Source organism: Rhincodon typus, chromosome 4 (genome assembly GCF_021869965.1).
Source record: "Rhincodon typus isolate 14 chromosome 4, sRhiTyp1.1, whole genome shotgun sequence".
NCBI classification, from domain to species: Eukaryota; Metazoa; Chordata; class Chondrichthyes; order Orectolobiformes; family Rhincodontidae; genus Rhincodon; species Rhincodon typus.
The window spans coordinates 24,411,512-24,439,277 of record NC_063335.1 but is presented as its reverse complement, the minus strand read 5'-3'; the positions used below and the strand labels follow the sequence as shown (position 1 = coordinate 24,439,277).

Here is a 27,766-nt window from a genome sequence, read left to right as displayed (position 1 = left end):
GTATAGCTTGACTTCAAGAAGGACAACATCTTTGGTGGTTATTCCACTGAGCCTGGAAAATGCAGTCAAGGCATTATTAGTCAAATATTTCTAGAACTCTTGTGCGTCATTGATACATAGTCCAGGTATAACTAAAACACAGGTGATGACAATGGTCTCCACATTAGGACTTGTGCAGATCTTTGCTGTCAAACAACTGCTGCCGCAGTTTATAGAAGGTTGAGCTGATGCAACAAATCTGGTCTTTGGTCGTGACTGAGTTGGAACACTTTTCCATTTAGATTATATTTAACACTTCATCAAAAATTAAGTAAATAAGTGCCCAAAGACCTGAAATTCAAGAATCAGCCTGATCACATCAATTGAAGACCCTTAACAAAAATTTGTGATCCTGAATAGACTTCTTGCTTGATGAGAAGGTCAACACTATATGCATTATATACACAAGTATACATATAGTGAATTTGAAATAATAAATTATGCTAACAGCCTAATCACTTACGAAGAAATACTCTTTTCAGATATGTCATTAACTTTACTTTAGTGCTGCAAATGAGAACCACTGTGAACTGATCTGACCAACTATTTTACATTAGGTCAATTAAGTGAGTCTGATTTTTAGAATTCATTCAAAACTAATCATTTGAGCAAGCAACTGTAACTTCAACTTATTGTGTCCAGAAGACAAGATGTATTCCATTTCACTAGTCCAATTCAAATTTCAGAGACCAATGGTTCCTTGACCAGAAATAAGGTTGTTCAGAAACCCTGCAGTCTCCAGTCTGTTGTCAACCCTGTTGAGTAGGGACCACTACTATTTCTATCATGTTGCTCCGTATCCTAAGTATTCAATATTGATCAGCCAGTATTAATATTCAGAATGGTAAATATGAGAAGTGTTTAATTCAGTAGGCCAGCTAGCTAGACAGAGATTCATTGTTCAAGGATGCATATATTGCTTGATAAACTGAATGGATAGCTTGAAGAATGTGGTGGCAATCTGGAACTCACTGCCTGTAAGAAACAAATCCTTGTAACATTTAAGTATTTAGATATACATCTGCAATGCCAAGGCATACAAGGTTAGGGGCAACAGCTATAAAATGGGATTAGAATAGTTAGATGGTTGTTTTTGAGCAGTGCAGACTTGATTTGCCAAAGAGCCTTTTTCTATGCTGTAGACCTCTATGACTCAAAGTTATTTTCATTAGCTCGTGCTTTCAACTGAACTTAAGAGTCATACAGCACGGTTACAGACCCTTTAGCCAACTCATCTGCGCCGACCAGATGTCCCAATCTGACCTAGTCCCTTTTGCCAGCATTTGGTCCATATCCCTCTAAACCATTCCTATTCATATACCCATCCAGGTGCCTTCTAAATGTTGTAACTGTACCCGCCTCCACCACTTCCTCTGGCAGCTTGTTCTATATATGCACCACCCGCCGTATGAAAAAGTTGCCCCTCAGCCGCTTTTTAAATCTTTCCCTCTCACCTTAAACCTATGTGTCTAGGTTTGGACTCCCCCATACTAGGAAAAGAACCTTGGCTATTCACCCTATCCATGCCGCTCCTGATTTTATACACTTCTGTAAGGTCACCCCTCAGCCTCCATCGCTCCAGGGACAAAATCAAAGCCTATTGAGCGTCTCACTTTAGTTCAAACTCTCCAGTCCCAGCAACATCTTTGTAAATCTTATCTGCACCCTCTCAAATTCAGCAATATCCTTCTCATAGAAGTATGTACGCAGTATCCCAAAAGCGGCCTCACCAATGTCCTGGACAGCCACAAAATGACATCCCAACTCATTTGTTTAATACCAATGAAGGAAACTTATCAAACTTCACCACCCTGGCTACCTGTGACACCACTTTCAAGGAACTATGGACCTGCATCCCCAGGTCTTTTTGTTTGGCAACACCTTCCAGGGCCCTACCATTAACTGTACAAGTCCTGCCCTGCTGTGCCTTACCAAAATACGACACCACACATTTTATCTAAATTAAACTCTATCTGCCACTCCTCGGCCCAACAGCCAATCTGATCAAAGCCCCATTGTACTCAGAGGTAACTCTCTTCACCGTCCACCGCACCACCAATTTTGGTTTCATCTGCAAACTTACGAACTATACCTCCTATATTCACATCCAAATCATTTACATAAATGACGAACAACAGTGGACCCAGTACTGATCCTTGTAGCACACCACTCAAAACCCTCCATCACCACCCTCTGTCTCCTACTTTCAAGCCAATTTTGTATCCAATTGGCTAGCTCCGCTGGATCCTATGCAACCTAACCTTACTGACCAGAATGCCATGCGGAACCTTGCTGAATGCTTGGCTGAAGTCCATATAAACAATGTCTACTGCTCTGCCTTCAATCTTCTTTGTTACCTCTACAAAAAAAAAACTCAATGAAGTTAGTGAGGTATGATTTCTCACACAGAAAGCATTACTGACTATCCCTAATTGGTCCTTGCCTTTCCAGATGTATGTTAATCCTGTCCCTCAGAGTTTCCTCCAACAACTTACCCACCACTGAAGCAAGGCTCACTGGTCTACAGTTCCTTGGCTTTTCCTTTCTTAAAAAGGCACCACATAAGTAAACCTCCAGTCTTCCAGCACCTCACTTGTGGCTATCGATGATACAAATATTTCAGCAACGGGTCTAGCAATCCCTTCCCTAACTTCCACAAAGTTCTGGGAAACACCTGATCAGGTCCCAGGGATTTATCCACCTTTATGTGTTTTTGAAGACCTCCAGAACCTCCCCGTCTGTAATGTAACTCTTTTCAAGACATAGTTTTTTATTTCCTCAAGTTCCCTAGCTTCCATGTCCTTCACCACCATAAATACTGGCACAAACATTTGTTTAGTACCTTGTTCAGCTCCTGTGGTTCCACACATAGACGGCCATGTTGATCTTTAAGGGGCCCTATTCTGTCCCCAGTTATGCTTTTGCCCTTAATGTATTTATAGAATCTCGTTGGATTCTCCTTAACTATGTCCCCTTTTTGCACTCCATTTCCCTCTTAAGTATACTCCTAATGCCCTTATACACTTCTAGGGATTACCTTGATGCCAGCTGTCTAGACCTGATCTATGCCTCCTCCTTTTTCTTGACCAGAGCCTCAATTTGTCTCATCATCCAGCAGTCCTACACCAACCAACCTTGCCCTTCACACTAACAGCAACAGACTGTCTCTGAACTCGTTATCCCATTCTTAAAGGCCTTGCATTTCCCAACCATTCCTTTACCTGCTAATAGCCTTCCCAATCAACTTTTTCAAGGTCCCAACTAATACATCAAAATTGGCCTTACTCCAATTTAGAACTTTAACATTTTGGTCAGTTCTATCCTTTTCCATAACTATTTTAAAATTAATAGAATTATAATCACTTGCTCCAAAGTGCTCCCCCACGGATACCTCAGTCAATTGCCCTGTCTTGTTTCACAACAGAAATTCATGTATTGCTCCTTCTCTAGCAGGTACATCCACATATAGAATAAGAAGGTTTTCTTGAACATACTTATTGAATTCTTCCCCATCCAAGCCCTTAACACTGTGACAGCCCCAGTCTATGCTTGGAAAGTTGAAATCCCCACTATTACAACCGTATTTTTCTTACAGATATCTGAGATCTCCTTGCATATTTGCTTCTCAATTTCCTGCTGCCCATTGGGGAACCAGTAATACAATCCCAAAAAGGTGACCATTCCTTTCTTATTTTCAAGTTCCACACATATAACTTCACTGGATGATCTAAGGTTTTGCAGTAGATTTGTAGATTCACTGGATGATCTCCATGGAATATCCTCCCTAAGCACAGCCATTATGTCCACCCTAAGCAAAACCTTAATGTGATTAGGAATATATTGGGCCAAACTGTAGCACACAGACGATAAAACATGAGATTATGTGGGTTTCCACATGGATCTTATTTTGAATTTGTACATTATTTTATACTAGTTTTACCATTTTTTAAAAAGTAAACATTCACTTACAGAAATAACTATTACAGCCATAAGATTCTGTGTACTCACCTGAGGTGAATCAAAAGGGTAACGACCACTGAATTTGAACAGAAGCTGAAATTTCTCTCCTTCATATAATGTGCCTGGTGCTCCTTCCATGTCTACAATCCATCTGCAAAATATAAAATAAATTATGTTGTCAGCACAAGAATGCAATTATTCACATAGCTATGTCAACAGAGCAACATTTGCACCTGACTACTTTTCTGTTGAGGAAAACAGTGAACTTTGTATTCAATCACCCATATGTTTAACACTTAATTTCATATATATTTAAAGGCACACACAGATTTTCAACTTTATCACTATCGCACAGGCTGGTGAGAATGGAGAAGAACTTTTGATTCTTCCTAATCAAATGCATGATCACACACTACACTAAACTCCATCTGCCAAGCTTTTGCTCACTCATTCAAAAGATCTAGATCCCCTTGTGGATTCCTTATGCATTAATCACAACCATGGCCTCCCCCCTATTTTTGTGCTGTCAGCAAATCTGGATACACTACACTCTGCCCCTTCTCCAACTCATTTAGGCAAATAAAAATAATTGATGCCACGGGACAGATCCTTGGGGCACTCTAGTAGTTACCTCTTTCCAACCTGGAAAAAGACCTGACACTTTCTTCTGCACGTAAAGCAATCCTCAAACTATGCTAACATACTACCTCCAATACCATGAGATCCAATCTTCTGCTTTAGCCTTTATGCAGTGCCTTACTGAGTACTTTCTGAAAATCCAAATACACTATATCTACCTGCTCCCCTTTATCAAATCTGTTATATCTCTGTAGAACTCAAGAAAATTTGTCAAACATTGTTTCCTTTTCACAAAATCTTAGGGACTTGTTGACTGTGATAAGCTTTTCTAAAGGTCCTATTTCTTCCTTAACAATGGACGCCACCATGTTTCCAGTGACAGATGTGTGATGAAGACTGAGTGACAGAAGTGCTGGAAATTTGGTTTAAGTGGGAAATTGGTGCAAGGGGGACAGTGGTGCTTTAACTAAAGTTTACTGCAAGAAGTAAACTCTCCACAGTGAGAGGTAGGAGAAGGTGTAAAGCCATGAATGGGGACACAGTGCTGCAGTGAGACCATCAGTGCAGTGATGTCACAAACAACAGCGTGGCATGAGTGCAGGTTAAGAAACTGGTTGGTGAACATTTCTAGTCTTTAAAATAAAAGGTAAGGTCTTCAGTTTACAGTTATGTCTCTTAAAAAAATGTATTGTTAAATAAAAGATAAAAACTGTTGATTTTTTAAAATACATTAGTGAAATATCATAACAGTAAAGTATAAAGGTGGTTTACAGGGTCCCTCTGTGCCGATGTGAAAGAACCTGGGGACCAGTAACCCAGCCTATTCCTTCAGACCCCGTTAATAACTGGTAAGCTATCAACAACATTTTATAGTTTGTCAAATGCAACGATGAAGGTCAATTGTTCTAATCTGCCATCAAGAGGCTCCTCTTTCTGTGGCCATCTTATTTCAGTGTGCAAAAGCTCCCTTTTAAAAAAGCTAATCACTGAAAGATTACACATGGTAAATTTCAGCACTTACCAGACAGACTGCAAGGTACAAAGACTCTGAGTTTCATGCTGAATAACATATTTATCAAATTTCAAGGCAGCCTTCAGTCATGCTCTTAGCTATAATAATGTTGGTCACTGCAATAAGCCGTCCGAATACCTTACGTTTAAAAATGCACTTCTACTACAACTATCTTTACAGTATAACAACTGAGGATAACAATATGACCCTCTTCTTTATAACTCAACTAAATACAGGAGGTAATTTATATTACGAATGAACATCAATCTGGTGAAATGGTCTACATGTTGTCAAACCCATTCACAGAATCACAGAAGTGTTACTGTGCAGGAGTCCATTCAGTCCATTATACTTGCTCTGCTTCATTAAATGAGCATTACTACTTGGTGTCAAACTCCTGCTTTACCCCCAACTTTGCACATTATCTTTATCCAAGTAATCATTCAATGTCCTCTTGAATGTTTCCTTTGAACCTGCCTCCACCGTACTTCCAGGTATTGGATTCCTTACCCTAATTACTCAGAGTGAGAAGGTTTTTCCTCACTTCATCCTTGCTTCTTTTGCAAGTCAATTTAAATACATACAGGAGTCATAGGTAACACAGTGTGGAGCTGGAGGAACACAGCAGGCCAGGTAGCATAAGAAGAACAGGAAAGCTGACGTTTTGGGTCGGGACCCTTCTTCAGAAATTCTGTGAAATTTATTATCTTTGTTATCTTAAACCCAGGTCCCTCTGCTCCTGCACCAGCACCACCACTACCGAACCTCCCTCCCCACTTCACTACCCTAAGAAGAAATGCCCCCTCATTTCTGTCTTCAATAGGTGACCCTTCATTGCGAGATTATGCCTTCTGGTCCCAGACTCTCCCACAAGCAGAAAGAACCTCAACTGCAATTACCCGGTCAATCCCTGTTAGAATCCGAAACAAAAACAGAACTTGCTGGAGAAATTCAGCAGGTCTGGCAGCATTGATGGGGAAAAAACACAGTAGTTCTGAAGAAGAGTGACCAGACTCCAAAGTTAACTTTGTTTTCTTCCCATCAATGCTGCCAGACCTGCGAAGTTTCTCCAGCATGTTCTGTTTTTGTTTCAAATCTCCAGCATCCACTGTTCTTTGTTTCATTACTCAAACATTGTATGTTTCTGTAAGGTCACTTCCCATCCTTCTAAACTTTAATAAGTACAAGTCCAACCTACTCAACATTTCATAAGAAAATATTATGTTGTCTTTCAATGTTCTTCCTACCAAAATGCCACTTATCTGTCCTGAAACACATCTGCCACCAATCTGCCCCTCCACCAAATTGTTTCTGTTCTTCTGGAGTTCTACACTGTCCTCTTCACAGTTTGTAATTCTTCCAAGTTCTGTGCCATCTGCAAACTTTGAAGCTGCCCTCTGCACATGAAAACCTAGATCATTAACATATATCAGGTAAAGCAAGAGTCCCAATACCAACCCTTGGGGAACTCCACTGCAAACCATTCTGCAGCCCAAAAAATAGCCATTGACCATTACTCTGTTTCTTATCACTTAGCCAATTTGTATCCATGTTGTTACTGACTCTTTTATTCCATAACCTATAACTTTCCTCAAGTATGCCATGTGGCACTTTATCAGACACTTTCTCAAAGTCCATGGTCACCACAATAACACTACAGCCCTCACTGAGCCTGTTACCTCTTCAAAGAAAACTCCAGCAAGTTAGATCAACGTGAATTCCCCTTCAGAAATCCATACTGTCTCTTCCGAACCAACCTACACTTTTCATGCAACTAATAATTCTACCCTGACTAATCGTGTCTAGAAATTTCCCCATCACTGAACCTAAACTGAATGGTCTATAATTGCTGGGCTTATCCTTATGATTTGTCTTAAAGAAGGCTGCAATGTACTTTTCCAGTGTCTGAAGCCTAGTGAAGATTGAAAGATTGTGGCTAGTACCGCTGCAATATCTACTCTCGCTTGCTTCAAAAGCCTTGGACACATCTCATTCGGTCCTAGTGCCTTGTCAAATTTAAATATCAACAGTTTATCCAACAAGTCTGTACTATCGATTATGAATTTCTATTGACCGAGTCCCATCCTCTGTTACCATGGCCTGGGTAGCACCTCTCTCTTTAACAAAGAGAGACACAAAGTATTCATTTAACACCTCAGTCCTAACCCCCTACCTGCAGGTGTAAATCCCCTTTTTATTCTCTAATTGGCCCCATTCCTCTTTTTACCACCTTTTTACTATTCATACAGCCATAGATGATTTTGGGGCCTTCTTTATGTTGGCTGTTAGTCTTTTCTCACAATTCCTCTTCGTTTCTCTAACTTGTTTTTTCACTTCCCCTCTGAATCTTTGATATTCCCATTGATCGCAACTTTATTTTCTACCGGAGATTTATCACAAGCATACTTTTTCTTCTTAACCTCAATTTCTACCTCAGGGAGCTCTAAATTTGCCTGTGCTACCTTTCCCATTGGAAGGAACATACTTAGATGGTGGCCGAACCATCTCTTCTGTGAAGGTAACCTATTGTTCAGTCACTCCTTTGCCTGCTAACCTCTGGTTCCAGTCAATCCTGCCCCATTGAAGCCTGCTCTCTGCCAACTGATTTTTCTTGCTCTAGATCGTTGCATTTCATCCTCCACTATCATCCTGAACCATATAATTCAATGAACACTGTTTCTATTTTCCACCTGATTTGCAAGAACCAGGTCCAACTGAGCAATTCAATTTTCATTCCATTGATTCAGTCTGCAATCCCTGCATAACTAAACAACTCACACTGTACAGGGCTCACAGGCCTCTTGATCAGAGGATTTCTCAGAACTAACAGTTCACTCACGTTCTGCCTCAGCAGATTTAAAACATTCAGTCCTGCAGTATTCAGATTACAATCTCGTGCTTGGTTCCTATATCCCCACTCGGAGCAAGGTACAATGCCAACATCGAGTCTTAATGCCATTAAACATGCATTAAACTGCAACAGCCATCACAATCTAGCCTAATCCTGCTTTATGCTGTGCATATATACTCCCTTTAACAGAAGTCATTAATGGTAGCATTTTTACATTTCCAGCTGAAATCTGCTAGTAGAGCAAGCTAAACTTAGAACCTCGCTCATCTACATGGCTCAGAAATTCAAAACATCGATTTGCAGTAGCTGAAAGGATACTTGATGGCTATAATTCAGACTGTTTGTTAACATTTTACATTCAAATAATTTCACAAATCAGCTTTGCTAACAAATTAAAAGCATGGCTGCTTGCATGCAAACCCTGCTATAATCAGCTGTCTGCCACACTTTCCAGGCTATTTTACAAGGCAGGAAATATTTTCAAAACCACTACAATCATGCTAAACTCTCGTTTATTTTCCAAGCAATTATAATTACAGAAACAGAAATGAAATGAACCGCAGTAACTATTTGAATAATCAAGCCTGTTGGTTCTTTTGAAGAATTGTCCCTTCCCCCAACGCTTACCCCACATTCCTACAACTTCTTCTCTTTCAGAGTTTAGCTAATTCTGTTTTGAAGACTACAACTGAATTTGCATCACTACCTTATCAGGCAGTGCATGCCAATATTAACTATGTTTAAAATGTTTTTTTAAAAATCCTACTGGCTCTGATTCTTTCGTCAATCCCTGATATGTTTCCCTTCTGGTTATCAACCAGCCAGCCATTGGAAACAGTTGCGTTTTTTTTACTCAAAATACTTTATAATTTTAAATAAACCAATTTCCTCAGCCTCTTTTTTTTCTAAGGGACAACAGAGACTCTCCAGGATACCCAGGCTTACGTTCGAAACACTAACCAAAGTCGTCAAGCCCTTGCTATAAGGGAGGTATGCAGAATCAGACACAATAGTCCAACTACTTACAATGATATAGAAAAACTTATTGAATTTGGTATTCTATAAACAGAAGTACAAAGCCTAAGATTAACTGTACGGCCAAGTTTAAAGTTTATGATCAAGCAAATTTCTGCTCTTGTACTCCATTTAAAATCATACCACTCAATTTGTATCATTTTCCAACTCGTTCTTCACATAATGTATCACCTCATAGACTTCCACACAAAATTTTATCTGCCACGTGACCACCCATTCCCAGGCTATGTCCAACTGATGTCCAGAGTTATCTCCTGTAAAGCCAAGACACTTCCAAGTTTTGCATCATCTGAAAGTTTCAATATTGTTCACAGTACCTTCAAGACAAACTTGCATCAAATTACAATGGCCACAGAACTGAACTGTGGCAGACAACACAGTGTACACTGCAGAGTCCAAAATAAAAAATAGACCAGAAACGTCAGCTTTCCTGCTTCGTTCATCCAGCTCTACACCTTGTTATCTCATGCCATATGTCTTCTTCATCTACTTGCTGTTGCCACTTTCGGGGAGCTATGGACTGGTATCCCAAAATCCCTCTTTATATCAATGCTTCCGAGTGTCCTACTATCTAATGTTTTCTTTCCTCTTGCATTTGACCTCCCAAAATGCTTCACTTCACATTTGTCCAGATTAAAGCCCATCTGCCATTTCTCCCGCCAGACTTTCCAAGTGATCGATATCCAATTGTATCCATGACAACCTTCCTTTCTATCCTCAATTTTCATGTCATCTGCAAACTTATTAATCAGACAACCTACATTTTCATCAAAATTATTGATTTATGTAGATATATGACAAGTAACAGTGATCCAAACAATGATCCTTGTGGAACTCCAATGGTCAGAGATCTTCAGTCAAAAAAAATCTCTCCATTATTACCCTCTATCTTCTAACTTACCAACTCACAATGGATCCCAAATGACTTAATTTCCTGGACCAGAGTACCATGAAGGACTTGTCAAATGCTTTAGTTAAAGTCCATGTAGATTACATGCAGTGATCCACTCTCAATCATCTTTGCCCCTTCCTGAAAAAACTCAATCAAATTTCAGACAAGACTACCCTGAACAAAGCCAGGCTGACTATTCCAATAAGTCCATTCTTCTCCAAATGCAAGGAAATCCTGCCCCTAAGAAAATTCTCAATAATTTCCCTACCACTGATGCATGGTTTACCAGTCTTTAATTTCCTGGATTATGCTTGCTGCCCTTCTTGAATAAAGGAGCAACATTAACTATTTTCCAGTTTTCTGGGATTTCAGAGGATACAAGATTTTTATTAAGGCTGTGTTAAGGAGGCTTGGAATATTGTGGAACTGGAAACATCTGCACACCCTGATTCAGTTATTTTACAGTGTGAACTCCCATTTATTTGGTAATGACAAGCTACTTGGAGCGTACTGGAAGATTAAAAATATACTTCTTTTCAGGTAAATACTTCTTTCCTTTACCATCTAGTTGAGAATTCACTGCATGGTGACATACAAAGTATACCAGATGGACAAATATCCATAGATATGTATCCTACACATCTACGTATTATGTATTATTCACAACTGACGATGATGGGGTTTAGTTAATCTGAACAACGGTCTCTGGCTACACTGCAATGCGGAATTGTGGACTTTAGCACAGAGGCAATGATAGCCTTGGGTAGAAGAACACTGGGATCCAGCAAAATCATTTTAAATTAAGTCTCAATGAAATAGCAATAACGGTCATCTTTTGAAATCATGGAAATACCAAATTCTTGAATAGAACACATTCTATTTTAATTTATTTTCCAATAGTGAAGAGACCAACAGATTTTGCTGGGAACCAACGTGTTTAAATGTAATGTGACCCCAAAACAGCAGGTATTAGTGCTTTAAAAATTACACTGACAAGAAATAATGATTTTAATGTGGAACCTCTAGCTTACTTTAGCATTCTGGAAAAGGGATAAACTCACATCCTGCAGCCTTTCATTCAACTCAATTACCTACTGATGGATATTGGGAAAATTTGCAAGCCACACATTTGGATGAGAGATTTTTCCAATTATTAAAGGAAGAGGAGTCAAGCCTAGCCTGATGAGTTTTGAGACGGCTCTTGTGGCACAGTGGTAGTGTCCCCAGCTCTGACCCAGCAGGTCCAGGTTAAGCACTATCTGCACCAGAGACGTGGAGTAACATCTCTGGGCAAGGTAATTATAAAATACACAGACCAAGGTTTGGAGGTTAAGAAACATACAGCAGTTAAATATACAACAGAAAACTTGATGAGTAAACTCACATCCGATACTACAAAATAACTTTTAAAAACTTTTGATTAAAATTGTTTTGGGCATTTGTTCCAGCATATACAGTTTGGAACTTAATTTTTTTAGTCTGTATTTGTCTTACCATTTTGGTTTATGTCTGTAATAGTTAAATAATCCACAGAATAACTATTGCACCAAACCATTTGAAGTAGTGAACAACTTTATATATGCAGTGTATACAAAATATTCTATATTAATATCGTAGTATCAAGGCCACTGAATGTGAGCATCATGAACATAAACAATTAGTCAGTTAATATTCTTAAAGCATTAGAATACACATCTGAGAGGTAGGCAAAGCACAAGTCAAACATAAGGAAGGTGAATTGGGGAAACTGCCAATGAAGAATTACTAGCAACTACGTATACTTACATAAATGCCTTTAAGTAATAAAATCCCCAAAGTCCCATGTCACACAGGAGCATTATAAAACAAAATATTACTGAGCCACAAAAATATATTAGAACCAGAAGTTTTTCAAAGAAGTTTTGAGGAAGGGCCTTAAAGAAGGAAAGTGGGATAGAGAGCTGGAGAGACATTAGGAGTGAATTCTAGAGCTTGGACCCAGACAACTGAGGGTGGGGATAAGAATTTATCCATGTGATGACGGTGTCACTGTCTAGGCCCAGCATTTATTGCCCATTCCTAATTGCCCGGAGGGTAGTTAAGAGTCAACCACATTGCTCTGGGTCTGGAGTCACATCTAAGCTAGACCATGTAAGGATGGCAGTTTCCTTTCATCAAGGACATTAGCAAACCAGATGGGTTTTTCTGACAATCAGCAATGGATTCATGGTCATCAATAGATTCTTAATTCCAGATTTTTTTTAATTATTGAATTCAAATTCCACCATCTGCTGTGGCGGAATTTGAACCCAGGTCCCCAGGACATTACCTGGGTCTCTGGATTAACAGTCCAGTGATAATACCATTAGAGCATCACTTCCCCCATGAAGCCTTGGTGCAAAAGTTTTGACTGGCAATCCCCCAGGGGGTTGTGGACCCACACCTGGATTAAGTACTCATTTTTGGGAAAACATCCAGTTTGTGAGCACTTGAGTCTTCTGTTACTTGTCATTTTAACTAAGTACCTTATTTCCATACTGACTGTGGTATCAAATATCATTCCAAGGTAGGCTAATGCAAACTTAAGAAAGAATGTCATTTATTAAGTAAACACTTCACAGTCTTTCTGACTCATAACAGTTCAGAAATTTCAAATCAGAACTTTTGTCTCCATACTCCAAAACCACAGTTGTCGATGATTCTGTTAATGCCATTTACAACTTCTCTTTATAGCATCATTTGTTTCCTCAGTCAGAAGTGCGGTCTTTCAGATAAGAACTAAACTGAGGCCCTGTCTGCTTTCTCAAGGTTAAAGATCCCACAGCACTATTTTAAACGAGAGCAGGGGAATTTTGTCCGATATTTATTCCTCAATCAACATTACAAAGATTATCTGGTCATTATCAAATTTTGTTGGTGGGAATTTGCAGTACTTGAGTTGTTTGCTGTGTTTCTACGTTACAAGTAACTGCACTTCAAGTACTTGACTGGAAGGCGCTTTGGGAAGTCAAGTAGTCTGAAAGACACCATGTAATGCATTTCTTTCTCATCTACGATAACGTGCCATTGCTTTTAGCAACTTGCTATAACTCAGAGCAAGTTTCCCACTTTTTTTTTTTTTAAGAACAATTATGAACCAGAGATTATTATTTGTGCTAGGCTAGGTGCAGAAAATAAAAATGAAACCCTTTGAATGTTATTCATTCAGAACATAGTTTTCATAGCCTTTTAGATAAACAAATATTAAAATTATATTAAAAATCTAAAAGAACCAGAAATCAGAAACAAAAACAGAAATTGCTGGAAAAAGTCAGCAGATCTGGCAGTATCTCTGGACAGAAATCAGAACTTCTTCAGAACTTATGGTAGCTAGGAAAAGTTTGGTTTAAATGCAGAAGTTAGGGTGGGGGGAGGGGGTAAGGAATAAATTGCAGGTACAGATGGAGCCCAAAGAGAGACAAGGACAGTTGGTCAAAGCAGTGGATAACAGTCAGCTAAGGAGAATGAATAGCTGCTAAGGTTGCAGGAATAGCAACTTATATTCCGCTTGGGAACCCTGTAGCCCAATGGTATCAATGTGGACTTCACAAGCTTCAAAATCTCCCCTCCCCCTACCGCATCCCAAAACCAGCCCAGCTCATCCCCGCCTCCCTAGCCTGTCCTTCCTCCCACCTATTCCTCCTCCCACCTCAAGCCCCACCCCCATCTCCTACCTACTAACCTCATCCCGCCCCCTTGACCTGTCCATCCTCCCTGGACTGACCTATCTCCTCCCTAACTCCCCACCTACACTCACCTTTACTGGCTCCATCCCCGCCTCTTTGACCTGTCTGTCTCCTCTCCACCTATCTTCTCCTTTATCCATCTTCTATCCGCCTCCCCCTCTCTCCCTATTTATTTCAGAACCCCCTTCCCCTCCCCCATTTCTGAAGAAGGGTCTAGGCCTGAAACGTCAGCCTTCCTGCTCCTCTGATGCTGCTTGGCCTGCTGTGTTCATCCAGCTCTACACCTTGTTATCTCAGCTGCTAATGGGGACTATTTGTGACTAACAATGTATTGTGTGTAATAGCAGACTATGTGATAACTAGGCTTGGTGTGTAAGGACAGGAGAGAAAGTGCCTCAAGCCCTAAAATTGTTGAACTCGATATTGCGTCCAGAAGGTTGTAGAGTTCGCAACAGGAAAACGAGGCGCTGTTCTTCCAGCTTGAGCACTGCAGCAAGTTGGAGACAGAGATGGTGGTCAGGGAACGAGTTGAAGTGGCAGGCAATTGGATGCCCAGGGTCTTTTTCGTGGACAGAACAAGGGTGTTCTGTGAAGCGGTCACCCAGTCTACGCTTTGTTTCCAAATATACAGGAGACCAGATTGTGAGTAGCAAATGCAGTAGATTAGATTGAGTGAAGTGCAGGTAAAGTGCTGCTTCACCTGGAAGGTGTATTTGGGACCTTGGATACTAAGGAGGGAGAAAGTAAATAGGCAGGTATTGCACCTGCAAGGGAACTTGCCATTGGGCTGTGGGGGGCTGTTAGGAGTAAAGGAGGAGTGGACCAGGGTGTCCCGGAAGGAACAGTCCTTGCGGAAAGTTGAGAAGGGAGGAGGGGGGAATGTGTGTCTGGTGATGGCATCCCACTGGAGGTGGTGGAAACGGCGGCTACTGATTCTCTGGATGTGGATGCTGCTAGGATGGTAGGTGAGGACAATCACTGTTGTGGGAGGGAAGAGACAGGGATGAGGGTCAAAATGCAGGAGATGGGTCGGACCCGGCTGAGGGCCTTGTCAACTATGATGCTGGGGAATCCTCAGCTGAGGAAGTTGGTGAACATTTCAGGAGGCCCCTTGTTGAAGCGGGCATCATTAGAACAAATGCGACGGAGACTGGAACTGAGAATGGAATAGAGTCTTTACAGGAAGCAAGGTGTTAGGATGTATGGTAAAGGTAACTGTGAGAGTCAATGGGTTTGTAGTCAATATCGGTGTACAACCTATCCCTCAAATGGAAACAGAAATGTTGAGGAAGGGAAGGGAGGAGTCAGAGATGGACCAGGTGAAGGCGAGAGCTGGGTGGAAATTGGAAGTTAAATTGATAAACTCTTCCAATTCCAGACAAGACAGGGAAGCAGCACCAATGATATCATCAATATACCAGAGAAACAGTTGTGAGTAGGGGATGGAATAGGGCTGAATCAAGGAATGTTCCACATACCCCACAAATTGACAAGCATAACTCAGACCCAGTCCAGTACACGTGGCCACCCCTTTGACCTAAAGAAAGTTAGAGGAGTTAAAAGAGAAGTTGTTCAGAGTGAGGACAAGGTCGGCCAGGTGGAGAAGGGTGTTGGTCTAAACTATATTTATCCTCCATTTTCAGAGCTTTACGACAAAGATTTGCATTAATCATTTACAGTTTAAAAATTAACTTAATTTTTTTAAAAAATGTTTTACGTAGGTTTATAACTAGCAGGGATTTGTATCCGAGCAATCCGAACTGAATTCAAACCAACTACAACGTTTTAATTTATTCCAGCCTCGAGGAAGCCCAGCACGGACTTTAGAAAGATCATAATACTGAACTTTAACCTCAAGTATAAATTAGAAAAATAAAGAAATAAAGATTTTGTACCTCAGATGGTGCTGGTGATTTCGTGTATGTGATGATAAAACTAATTCTAATTTTTCTAATTTATTCTTATTATTATTCATTATAGTTCTAATTTATAGATCCTATCTTGTCTCTTTCAATTTCCTCCATTTTCCCCGAACATCCTTACCACCCTACCCTGTTCTCTCACATCCTGACAAACCCCACAACATCCACCCCCCACCCCCCATCTCAAAACCTATCCACAGCAGGTTTTATTTAAATAATTCATGGGAATGTGGGCATTGTTAGCTAGGCCAGCATTTATTGCGATCCCTCTCAAGAAGGTGGTGGTGACCTGTTTTCTTGAACTACTGCAGTCCCAAAGTGCCTGTACTGTGCTGTACTGTTCTGTGTGTTGCTGATTCAGCTCAGGACTGTTGGAAGTTTGAAGGCGTGAATGAGTCTTCAATGAGTTGATATCTTGCCTATTGTTCCAAATTTAATCTTTCAGAACTGGAAAATGTGAAAGCTGTAACAGGTTTTAAATACAAAAGGAAACAAAAGCAATACAGATTAAATGACAAAAGGGACGATGGCACAAAGCAAAAGGAAATGATAATGAAACAAAGTTGTTCCACTGTACAGGAATGCTGTGTTGGATTTAACTTTTGTACGCAAGTCCTGAAATCAGGAGGCAAAATCAGGGGCAGAAATGCTACCATCTGAGCCACTGTTGACACTTTGTAACCAATCTGTTTTCCAAATATTTTGGATGATTATGGCAGAGAGGAGATCAGCAGATTTAATATTGCTAGTCAACAAATGAGGGAGAGACAGAAAGCAGGGAGCTGCAGACCAATTAGGCTGATATCAGCAGTGGGTAAAATGCTGAAATCTATTAAAGAGTTCTGAAGGAGTTTGACAGACAAAGCTCATTTCTCCACACACAGGCTCAGGAACAACAGTTAATCATTTATGTTTGAAATAAGGAGAAACTTCTTCAGTCAAAGGATTATGAATCTCAAATTCTCTACCCCAGTTAAGGGTGCTCCGCTGTTTAGAATTCAAAGTACACATGACCCAAATGTGTCAGAGGAAACTGGGGAGAAAACTGATTAGCACACAGGAGCAGATTGGCAGGTCAAGATGAATCCTTTCTTTTGGATCTTGCTTCTGCATTTCAAGAGTTAAACTGTTAAATAAATTCTTAAATTATTGATATTGGAGGTTTTGGTGGATTTAAAGTGGTCAAATCCCCAGGTCCGGATCAGTTGTACCATCAGCCACTGTGGAAGACGAGGTAGAAAATTACAGGGGCCCTGAACCAAGTTTTTAAAATTGTCTCTGACCACAGGGAAGGCGCTAGAGGACAAGAGGACATACTTTGGGTATGAGGATAAAGTGGAACCAATTTGCAAGAAGGGTGGTAGAGATAAACTAGGGAACTATAAGCCAGTAGAAAAACTATTGCAGAAAATAAATTTCAATTTAAAGAGGCAAGGTTTGATTGGGGATAATCAGCACAGAGACAGTAAGGACTGCAGATGCTGGAAGCCGTTGTCTATAGGTGAGAGGCTGGATAAGCACAACAGGTCAGACAGCATTACAGGAGCAGGAAAGTCAATGTTTTGGGCTGAACTCCTTTATCAGGACCGGGGAGGGAGCCCAGAAATAAATGGTGGGCGGAAGGTTGGGGGGGGGGGGGGGGGGGGGAGGGGGGGGGGGGGGGGGGGGGGAGGGGGGGGGGGGGGGGGGGGGGGGGGGGGCGGCGGTGGGGGGGGAGAGAGGAGGCTGGAGGGAAGGTAGGTGAGATGGAGGTAGGTGGATGCAGGTAGTTGGTGAGTGGGAAGGGTGGAGCAGATAGGTGAGTTGGAAGATGAAAATGTTGAGGGTGGAGAGATTTTGAAGCTGGTGATGCAAGTAGGGGTTATTGTGGTTGGTCAGTGGGAAGCGTGGAGCCGATGCGTGTCAGAAGATGGACGAGTGGGGGAGGGGGCAAGGAGAGATGGATGAGTGGGGTGGGGGGAGGAGGGGTGGGAGATTTTGCAGCTGGTTAAGTCAATATTCAGGCCAGTGGGCTGTAAGTTCCCAAGGTGAAATATGAGGGGTTCCTCCACAGTTTATGTTTGGCCTCACTCTGACCGTGAAGGAGGCCAGGGTGGACATGTCATGAGGGGTGTCGAAGTCGATGGCAACCGGAACGTTGGGTTGATTGGTGCATGCAGAGCGCAGACGCTCCGCAAACTGGCCCCCGCCGCCCCCAAGTCTGTGTTTGGTCTCCCAGATATAGAAGAAAGAAGTAAGCAACCACCCCCCCTCCCCAGTTATCTCCTCTGTCCTGAAGCTCTTCGAACACATTCTGAAGTACACCCTCCCACTATTTATAATCAGCATGCCTTTGTCAGAGGGAGGTCATGCCCAAAAAAATCTGGTGGAATTTTGAGATGACGCAGTCTAGTGTGTGGTTGATGCTACGACAGTTGATGTCGTTTGTACGGATTTCAGCAGTCTTTGACAAAATTCAACATGGGAAACTGATAAAGGAGGTAAAAGCTCACACAATCCAGGGGAACGTTGCAAACTGGATCAAAAATTGGCTTAATGACAGGAGATAGAATGATAGAAGGATGTTTGTGTGGATAGAGTCTGGTGTGCAATACTGTATCACAAGGATTAGTGCTGGGTGTCTATCGTTTATGATATTCATAAATAATGTAGATGAGAATATTGCGGGGGGTGGTGGTGGTGTCCAGATGACTAGTATATTTGTGGATGACAAAGATTTTGTGGCTGATTGGCTCGCTGAGCTGGTTCGTTGTTCTGCAGACGTTTCACTGCCCTGCCGGGTAACATCATCAGTGCAGCCTCCAATGAAGCGCTGTTGTGTCTTCCCACCTGTTATTTAAACTCTGGTGTCTGTTGAGCTGGATTACCTAACTTCCGGTTTTCCTTCATAATGGAGTGTATATGGGGTCTAGCTCTATGTATTTATTGATGGTTTTCTTAGTGGAGTACCAGGCTTCTAGGAATTTCCGTGCTTGTCTCTGCTTTGCCTGTTCCAGGATCCTGGTGTTGTCCAAATCGAATTGGTCGTTCTCCTTATCCACATAGATGGAGATGAGTGAGTATTGGTCATATCTTTTTGTTGCCAATTGATGTTCATGTACCCTTGTGGCTAATTTCCTTCTTGTTTGTCCAATGTAGTGTTTGTCGCAGTCTTTGCAGGGAATCTTGTATGTGACATTGGTCCTGTCTATAGTGGGTATTGGGTCTTTGGACCAGGTGAGCAGTCGGCGTAGGGTTGATGTGGGTTTGTGTGCTACTCTGATGCCCGGTGGTCGTGGGAGTCTTGTAGTCGGTTCAGATGTGCTCCTGATGGAAGATAGTGTGGTGAGTGTGTGGGGGCGTGTAGTATCTTCCTGCTGTCATGCGTGCAATAGGCATCTTCTGACCCAGTTTTTTGGGTATCCATCGTCTTTGAATACTTGGAAAAGGTACTCTTTTTCTTCTTGGCGTAGCTCTGTGCTGCTGCTATGTGTTGTTGCCCATTTAAATAACGTTCTCTCGCAAGTTCATTTGTGTGTGTTAGGGTGGTCGCTGTTGAAATTCAGTACTTGGTCAGTGTGTGTGACTTTCCTGTGTACCTTTGTTAGAAATTCCCCATTTGTCCTGCGTCCTGGAATGGGAGCTGTTTGTTCTTCCCCTCTTCTCTGTTGAATTTGATCCCAGTGAGGGTGTGGTTTATTAGTTCGTGTCTCTCCTCTGGTTTGGTCTATTTAATAATGATGAAGGTGTCCATGTAGTGTATCCATAGTTTTGGTTGGATTAGTGGAAGGGCCATACTTTCAAGTCTCTGCATCACCGCTTCAGCTACTAGTCTGGAGATAGCGGACTCCTTTGCAAAGGAAAACCTGGAAGTGAGGTAATCCAGCTCAATGGACGCCAGAGTTTAAATAACAGTTGTGTTAGCATTTCATCGGAGGCTGCACTGATGATGTTACTTAGCAGGGTAATGAAACGTCTGCAGAACAATGAACCAGCTCGACGAGCCAACCAACCAACTACAACATCCACAACCCGAGCTACAAATCTATTCTAAAATCTTAGATGACAAAGATTGGCCAGACAGTTGACACTGAGGACGAAGGGGTTAGGTTACTGAGGATATAAACAGATTGGTCTGATGGGCAGATCAGTGGCAGACAGGCAGATAAATGTCAGGTGAAGCACTATGGAAGAAGGAACAAGACCAAGCAACATTCAATAAAGGCAAGACACATGGAAGCTCAGAGGAACAGAGAGAAATTTGGGGTGCTTGTCCACAGATCCCTGATGGTGGCAGGATTCTGAAGAAGGGTCACTGAATCTGAAACATTAACTCTGCTTTCTCTCCACTGATGGTACCAGATCTTAGATTTTCCAGCAATTTCTGTTCTTGTTCCTGATGGTGGCAGGACAGGTTAATAGGGTAGTTAAGGCGGCATAGAGGACACTTGCCTTCATCAGTCCGGGCACATATCATAAGAACAAGGAGGTCCTGTTAGAGCTGAGTTAGGCTACAGCCAAAGTAGTGTGCGCACTTCTGGTCATTAATACCATAGAAAGCAAATGATTGCACTGGAGGGGCTGCAAAAGAGATTCACCAGGATGTTAACTGCGATGGAGCATCTCAGCAACAGAGAGAGACTGGAATAACCTTATGTTGATTTCTTTGGAGCATAGAAGGTTTTGGGGGCAGCGATGGGTAGGGTGGGGGGCGTGTGGGGACATGCTGATAGAGGTGTACATTATTATGAGGGGCATAGACACGGTGAATAGGGTGTTCCCCTTAGTCGAATAACAATAATAGTCAATAACAAGGGTCAATAATTTAAAAGTGAAAACACCAAGCAGTTTAGAGGGGATTTAACAGAAGGGTGGTAGGGGTCTGGAATGTACCGCTTGAGAGGGTGGTTCAGGCAGGAAACCCTACTTTAAAAAGTACTTTAAAAAGGGAAAGTGTCATAACATTCAAACCTATGGGCCTACTGTGGATAGTTATATATTTTTAGAAGTACAGCCTTGCTGGGCCAAAGGCCCTCTTCTGCACTGTATGATTCTATGATTTAACAGCTATATACATAGATTCCAAGACATACAGCATAATAACATTTATTATGACACATGGCTCTACAGGCTATGTAATCAGACATACGCAAGGCAACTGACAAGAAAGTCCAATTATGTGAATTGAACACAGGCACAAGAAAAATAGCAGCTTTGCTGATAATATCAATCTGCAGGACATGGTGATTTGAGAGGACAAATGCACAGGGTAGTAGATGTTACAATTCAAATTAGGCAGAAGTCATTGCGGGGATTGAGTGTGCATTTTTGTATGTATGTACGTATATAGGTGGAGAAGACAGAACAAAATCAGCCACTCTATAACGCAATCTATAAAACTCAGGCAGAAAGGACAAAGAAATCTAGCAAAATATTAATACAGATTAGTAAAAAGGGTTTTGTGATATATATTGCGACAGAGCTAGAAATAACGCTGTACTGATTAGGTCATCATTACATTATTCACACTGTTCTGGACACCCTGTCATGGAAAGGCTTTAACAGCCATGTGAAACATCACAATGATCAAACTAGAATAGATGGTTTATAGTAAGGACCACAGGTGTAAAAATGAATATTTTTCTACTGAAGCATAGAATGTCAATAAGTTACATATGTATGAACTAGAAATCAGCCACTCCACCCACTGAGTCTGTTTTGTCATTTAATAAAATCCCATGGTTGATATTTCTACAATTTGAATTCAATTTTCTCATTTACCCTAATAACTGTTGATTCCCTTGCCTTACCAGAATCTATATTCACCTTAAAAGAATTTGATGATGCCACCTCCATTGCCTTTTGAGCAGGAAATTCTGCAGTCACGCAACTCCCACATCTGTCCTAAATGGCAACCCTTAATTTTTAGTTATGGACTCTCCCCCACAAGCAGAAACACATTTTCCACACCTACCTTGTCAAGACCAATCAGGATCTTGTAAATTTCAATCAAGTGATTGAACTTCCAAACTTCAGTGGAAACAAGCCAAGTTTGTCTGACTGAGATTTCCAAGATTTTGAAAAGATTTAAAAACCTCTCAATAGTCAACGATTATTTTCATTAGCTGTGTGCTCAGTGATGAATTATTGACAAATTATTAGCCTAAAGATCATTGAAGTTCACAAGGGTCATGAGAACATTAAATACTTTACGACAATTAAATCTGAAGCAAATGTCTGCATAGATATGACACTCAGAACATGGATTAAGTCCCAAGATCCTATGGATGAGGGCGAAACAAAGTATTACAATGATAACAATATGAATAAAGTAGTAGAACCCAAGCCATGGTATAATCCCAAAAGCTTAGTTGAAAAGAAGGATAGTAGTTGAGGAGGAAATTTCTTCCACTATGCATTGAAAAAAATCAAATTATTGTCTTTGGTTCTCACCACAAACTCCCTGCCCAACCAAGTAAAATCATCTCTCTCCTGAACAGCTGCTGGAGGATGAAGCACTCCAACCCAGACAACATACTGGTGAATCTCTACTCGACCCCCTTTATGGCAAACACATCCTTTCTATAGTGTGGCAACCAGAACTGTACGTAGTACACCAGCTGCGAGCTAACTAATGCCGTATACAGATCCATCATAACCTCCTTCCTTTTTTATTCAATGCCTTCACTAATAAAGGCAAGAAGCCCAAATAATTCTCTACATAGAAGTTAGAGGGGGTCCCTGTTGATTTCAGCTTGCTCTGATGGACTTTCTTGTTGGACATCAGAAACCAGCATGTCAGGGTGCGTTCCATGGACACGACCACATGTACACCATATCCTCAGACATTGGCATCTGTTATAGGCCAGCTAAGAAATCTCACAGCACTTCTCTGATCTACTAACAGTAAATTTCTACACTTCAATGCTGAACCTCAGGGAGCATGGTAGCTATCATTGTACTGCAGCAGCACAGAACATTTACTCTCAGGGGCCCATGCCCAGCTCATGGACCGGATCACGCTGCATCTCTAGCCTGTTCACTTGCTTTCTCACTCACTTTGAACTGACCTGAATGCTCACAGTATCTATGCCTTGCCTTTTTGCACTTTGCCCCTCAGCCAGAGATATCAGGCTCTCAGTGCTGATGTGTTACCATGCCATTTAGTATGGACACAATGCTAGGAGGATTGGCATGGTTGTCAGCAGAACCCGGTGAAATCAAGGGAAATAGCCTTTAGTCAGGGGCTCCCTGTATAGTAAGTAAAGTGCAGCCCTGATTCCACTCCACCTCCTTAGACAGAACGTTGGTGAGACCCCTTTAGGAAAACTGTGCACAGTTCTGACTGCCCTGCTATAGAAAGGATATGATTAAACTGGAGAGGGTTCAGAAAAGATTTTCCAGGATGTTGCCAGAAATGAAGGGTTTGAGTTAGGAAAATAGACTGGGACGTTTTTCACTTAAGCGTAGGAGGTTGAGGGGTGACCTTATAGAGGTTAGTAAAATCATGAGGGGCATAGATAAGGTGAATAGTATGGGGCAAGTTCAAAACTAGGGGCATATTTTATGGTGAGAGCAGAAAGATTTAAAAAGGACACGAGGGGCAACTTCTTTTACACAGATATTGTTTTGTATGTGGAATGAACTGTCAGAGGAAGTGGTGGATGCAGGTACAGTTAAAACATTTTAAAGATATTTGGATAAATACATGAATAGGAAAGGTTTGGAGGGATATGGGCCAAACACAGGCAAGTGGGATTAGTCTAGTTTGGGTCAGCATGGACTAATTGGACCAAAGGATCTGTTTCCATGCTGTATGAGTTTATGACCTCCTTAGGTCTGAAAAAGAAACAGAATATTTAAAAACAGAGAGAGATTAGGAGCTGTTAAGGAACCAAGCGATTTGGGTGTACACGTACACAAATTATGAAAAGCCCACTCACAGCACAAGAAAAAATCAAAATGACAAATGGACTGTTGGCAAACTTCGGGAAAGATGCATCTGCCTTAGAAGTCATACTTTGTAGATTAATCAAGATGATAAAACGTTAAAAGAGAGTTAAAATCAAGACATTTTGTACTAATTCAAATTAATTATTAGGCTCATAATTCATAGGAGAACCAAACTGAATGCAGACAGTACAGTGAGAACTGAAAAAGGAACTAAAAGAATACAGAGCGCATATAAATAGTCTGGCAGCTAAAAAGTCTTCTGTAGGGGCAGAGTGAATAAAGAACCAAAAGGAAGAAGATTTTGTGGAGTCAGAAGGTTTGGCTCAGGCACTAAAATGAGTACTTTTCATCTGATTTCACTTAAGTTTTCTGGCAACTGAGGATATATCATCAAAACATACAAGATTTAGTGGATTTGACAGGGTAGATAAGGAAAATTGTTACCCTTTTGTGAGAGTGTCCAGAACCAAAGGGCATAATCCCAAGAATAAGGGCTTGCACATTTCTTTTATCAGAGGGTTGTGAAACAGGGGAATTCTTTATTGCAAAGGGCTGTTTACGCTAACTAGATCATTAAATATCACAGAATCATAGAATCCCTACAGTGCAGAAGCAGGCCACACCGACCCTCAAAGAGCATCCCACCTCAACCCACCCTCTCTACCCTATCCCTGTAAACGAGCATTTTCCATTGGCTAATCCACCTAGCCTGTACCTCTCTGGTCACAATGGGCAATTTAGCATGGCCAATCCATCTGACCTGCACATTTTTCAACTGTGGAAGGAAACCGGAGCACCCAGAGGAAACACACGCAAACATTTAGAGGATATGCAAACTCCACACAGACAGTCACCCAAGGGTGGAATTGAACCTGGGTCCCTGGCGCTGTGAGGTGGCAGTGCTAACCACTGAGTCACTGTAATAGCGGTTGCAGATTCTTGATTAGTTGTAATATGATAACATCGTATACTGCGGAAATATAATTGGTTCAAATATAGAAATTATTTGCTAATAAATTTAACTAAAAATGGAGCTTGGTGTTTACTATTGAGCCAATGTCACCTATCTCCAACAGAACAAGATCTAAACATTCAGATTAAATGTATGCACTATACTTCTACAAAGTTTCTTAATAAACAAGATTTTGGACTCAATTCCTTTTGTTGTGAATTAACTGAGTTAAATGCCGGAAACATTCTATAAACCTGCACAATGTTACATATTGCAAGCGATCATTTATAGGACTAATCTTCTTGCAAATCAAGTTTTTTTTTAAGAAACAAATAACTCCATTGCATCACTCTATGATATTTCACTAACAAATTCAACTCATTACATACAGCAAATATGAAACTGAAACTGGTCAGAAGTCAGAGGCACCAGGTAGAATAAGTGTGTTCATACGTGCAGAGACTTTACGATTTATTACACTGATTATATACAGTTCAAAACTATTTGATACTGTGAAAAATTAAACAATGAAGGTACGTACAAATATTAAGAACAAAAACATTTCAGAGTTACTGCTATTAATAGTCAGACATTGTTAACTCCCTAAGTCAAGGTAAACACACGCAATGTGTATACCATAGGATATGAGACAATGTTAGTTATACTGCACAAACACTGACAGTATATAACCAATTCAGTAAACAATCACCACGTTAAAACTACTTAGGTGTCAGTCACATCACATAGTACTATAGATTCTGACAAAATCCACAATGTTTTTGTACTGTCCTCAAATTTCCAGTAATTTATTCAAAACTAACATTCTTAAAACAAGTTATTATTGTAAACTTAGCTTTTGAGCTGTTATACTTCTATTATTTATATAAACCTTTAAAAAACTGTTTCACTCGATAAACATCCAGCAAATTCCATTAAAATATACACACTGTACAATCATACTAATTCAACTTATTTACAAAACATGATTAGTCCAGCGATCATTTTGTAACCTGAAATACCCCTTCTCAGAAACAATGCAATACAAGTTGTTTAACAGACCGCACAAATCCTGTCCATATCCTGATAACTACATAGCAATGATACTAGAAAATAATCTTTAACTCTAGTAAAACTGCCAATAATTTTAAAAACTCTACCTGCCTTATACCTGCTTTTCACATTTTAAAATTAACATTAAAATATTAAAGTACATACTGCGTTATTGAATTTTGTACACTCTTCTCATTTAAAGTCATTCCTGGGGGTGGGTCATTTTGCAAAGCCATTAGCTCCTTCTGTAACCTTTTCTATTAGAGAAAATAGGACAGTTAGAAAAAAATGAGTTACTGTAATATTAGGCAAACCGGGGTATAATTATTCAAATTATAATTATCCCCAATTCTGTGAAGGTTTGCTTCCAATTGATTTTCACTTTAAAATTAACATATTTGAATGCAGTTGTGTAAAATTTTTGCCTAGTTTCATACCTTCCTAAATTAATACTGTAGTTATTTCCTTCACAAACTCAGCTAATCAGTACAATTGCTGGGCTAGTGCAAGCTTGACAGTTTTACATATATATGCACTATATCGTGCACGAGAAAAAGTGCAGTAACTCGGTCAATCACACTTTTCAAGATGTGGATAACTACTAATTAAAATGGACGGCCTTTATTTTCTGAACTGATGCAAGTTTTACTACGGAGGGTGCGTACACAAACGAGGTGTTAGTCCACATACTGTGCATTTACACAAGTGGTCAGGCTTGATCCCCGACAGGATAAGCACACATCGGGATGAGAAAGTGGGAAAGAGGAGCAAAGTTAAAGGTCCTGAAATTGAAGAAGCCCAACTCAAGTCGTATAACGACTGCTGATAGCAGAAGTGACTCGAGCCCATTGCTGTTCCTGTGGTGGGCCTCGACAGGTGTCGCTGGCACCTGTAACCTTCACAGGGCGCGATGCTGCTGCCATCACCTGGATGGAAAGAAACAAGGGACAGGCGGAGAGATGGAGCCCAACTCACCCCAACCACCACCCAGGGCTCACGGGTCGACATCCCGCTCCGTTAGGAGTCCGCCCACAACCCTCTGCACTTTTCACCGCCGCGGTTTCAAGAAGCCGCACATTTGTGAAAACGTACACAAACAACCGCGGGCCGCTCCACTCGGCTTCCTCGCTTATCCGCTCCCCCCCACCCTCCAACCCAGGCAAGCCCCGCTGAAAAGACGGGATGCAGATACCGAGAGGTCGTAGGACCGGCTCTTCCCTCGACTGCGGGTAGAAGCCGACACGGCCACCCCGGCAGGAAGAAGAGAAGGCGTCCGCTAAAGCGCCGCCGAACACATCAGGCACTCACCTGCATTGACGCCATGATGGAAACCCCCCTTTTCCCCCCCGCCCCCCTCCGTGCCAGAGACACCGCTGAACGGGATTGCGTCATGGCGCACGCACGGTCTCCCTCAAGCCACGTGGGCACGGCGTGCGCGCTCCCTAGGCATGAGACCGTTGGAAGAGATTGAATCAGAGATAGTAGGAACTGCAGATGCTGGAGAATCCGAGACAACAAGCATCCAGCCCTGCATCTTGTTGTCTCATGAGACCGTTGGGAACTTCTCCGTGGTTGCCTAACACCGAGACGTCTGATGTCGGTCAAACAGCGTCAAAACACGAAATAAAACGAAGACCTGCGGATGCTGGGAATCTGAAGTTACTGGAGAAAGTCAGCAGGTCTGGCAGAGCGAAAGCAGAGTTAATGTTCTGGGTCCAGAGAGCCCTGAGCCTTCCTCAGAACTGATGGTAGATTGGAAAAGGTGGGCTCCATCTCCATCCTTTATTCCTTTACCCATCCAACTCCTATCTTCAACATACATACCACCTTATCCTATA

At 41.3% G+C, this 27,766-nt stretch overlaps 1 protein-coding gene across 4 annotated transcripts in view; it reads right to left on the bottom strand.

Moving 5' to 3' along the window:
- LOC109929883 (ubiquitin-conjugating enzyme E2 W) overlaps positions 1–27,295 on the bottom strand; it is a 53,981-nt gene extending 26,686 nt beyond the window's left edge. For 3 of the 4 annotated variants that reach the window (XR_007261920.1, XM_048595785.1, XM_048595787.1), the window contains exons 1-3: positions 27,237–27,295; positions 26,094–26,185; positions 4,048–4,150 (exon numbers count right to left, since the gene is read on the bottom strand). Coding sequence is in view for 3 of the 4 variants with exons in the window: in XM_048595785.1 (XP_048451742.1) it covers positions 4,048–4,150; positions 26,094–26,185; positions 27,237–27,251 (210 nt within the window). In the remaining variant the exon portion in view is untranslated. The other variant, XM_048595786.1, reaches the window with a different exon arrangement.
- Between the last annotated feature and the right edge of the window lie 471 nt (positions 27,296–27,766).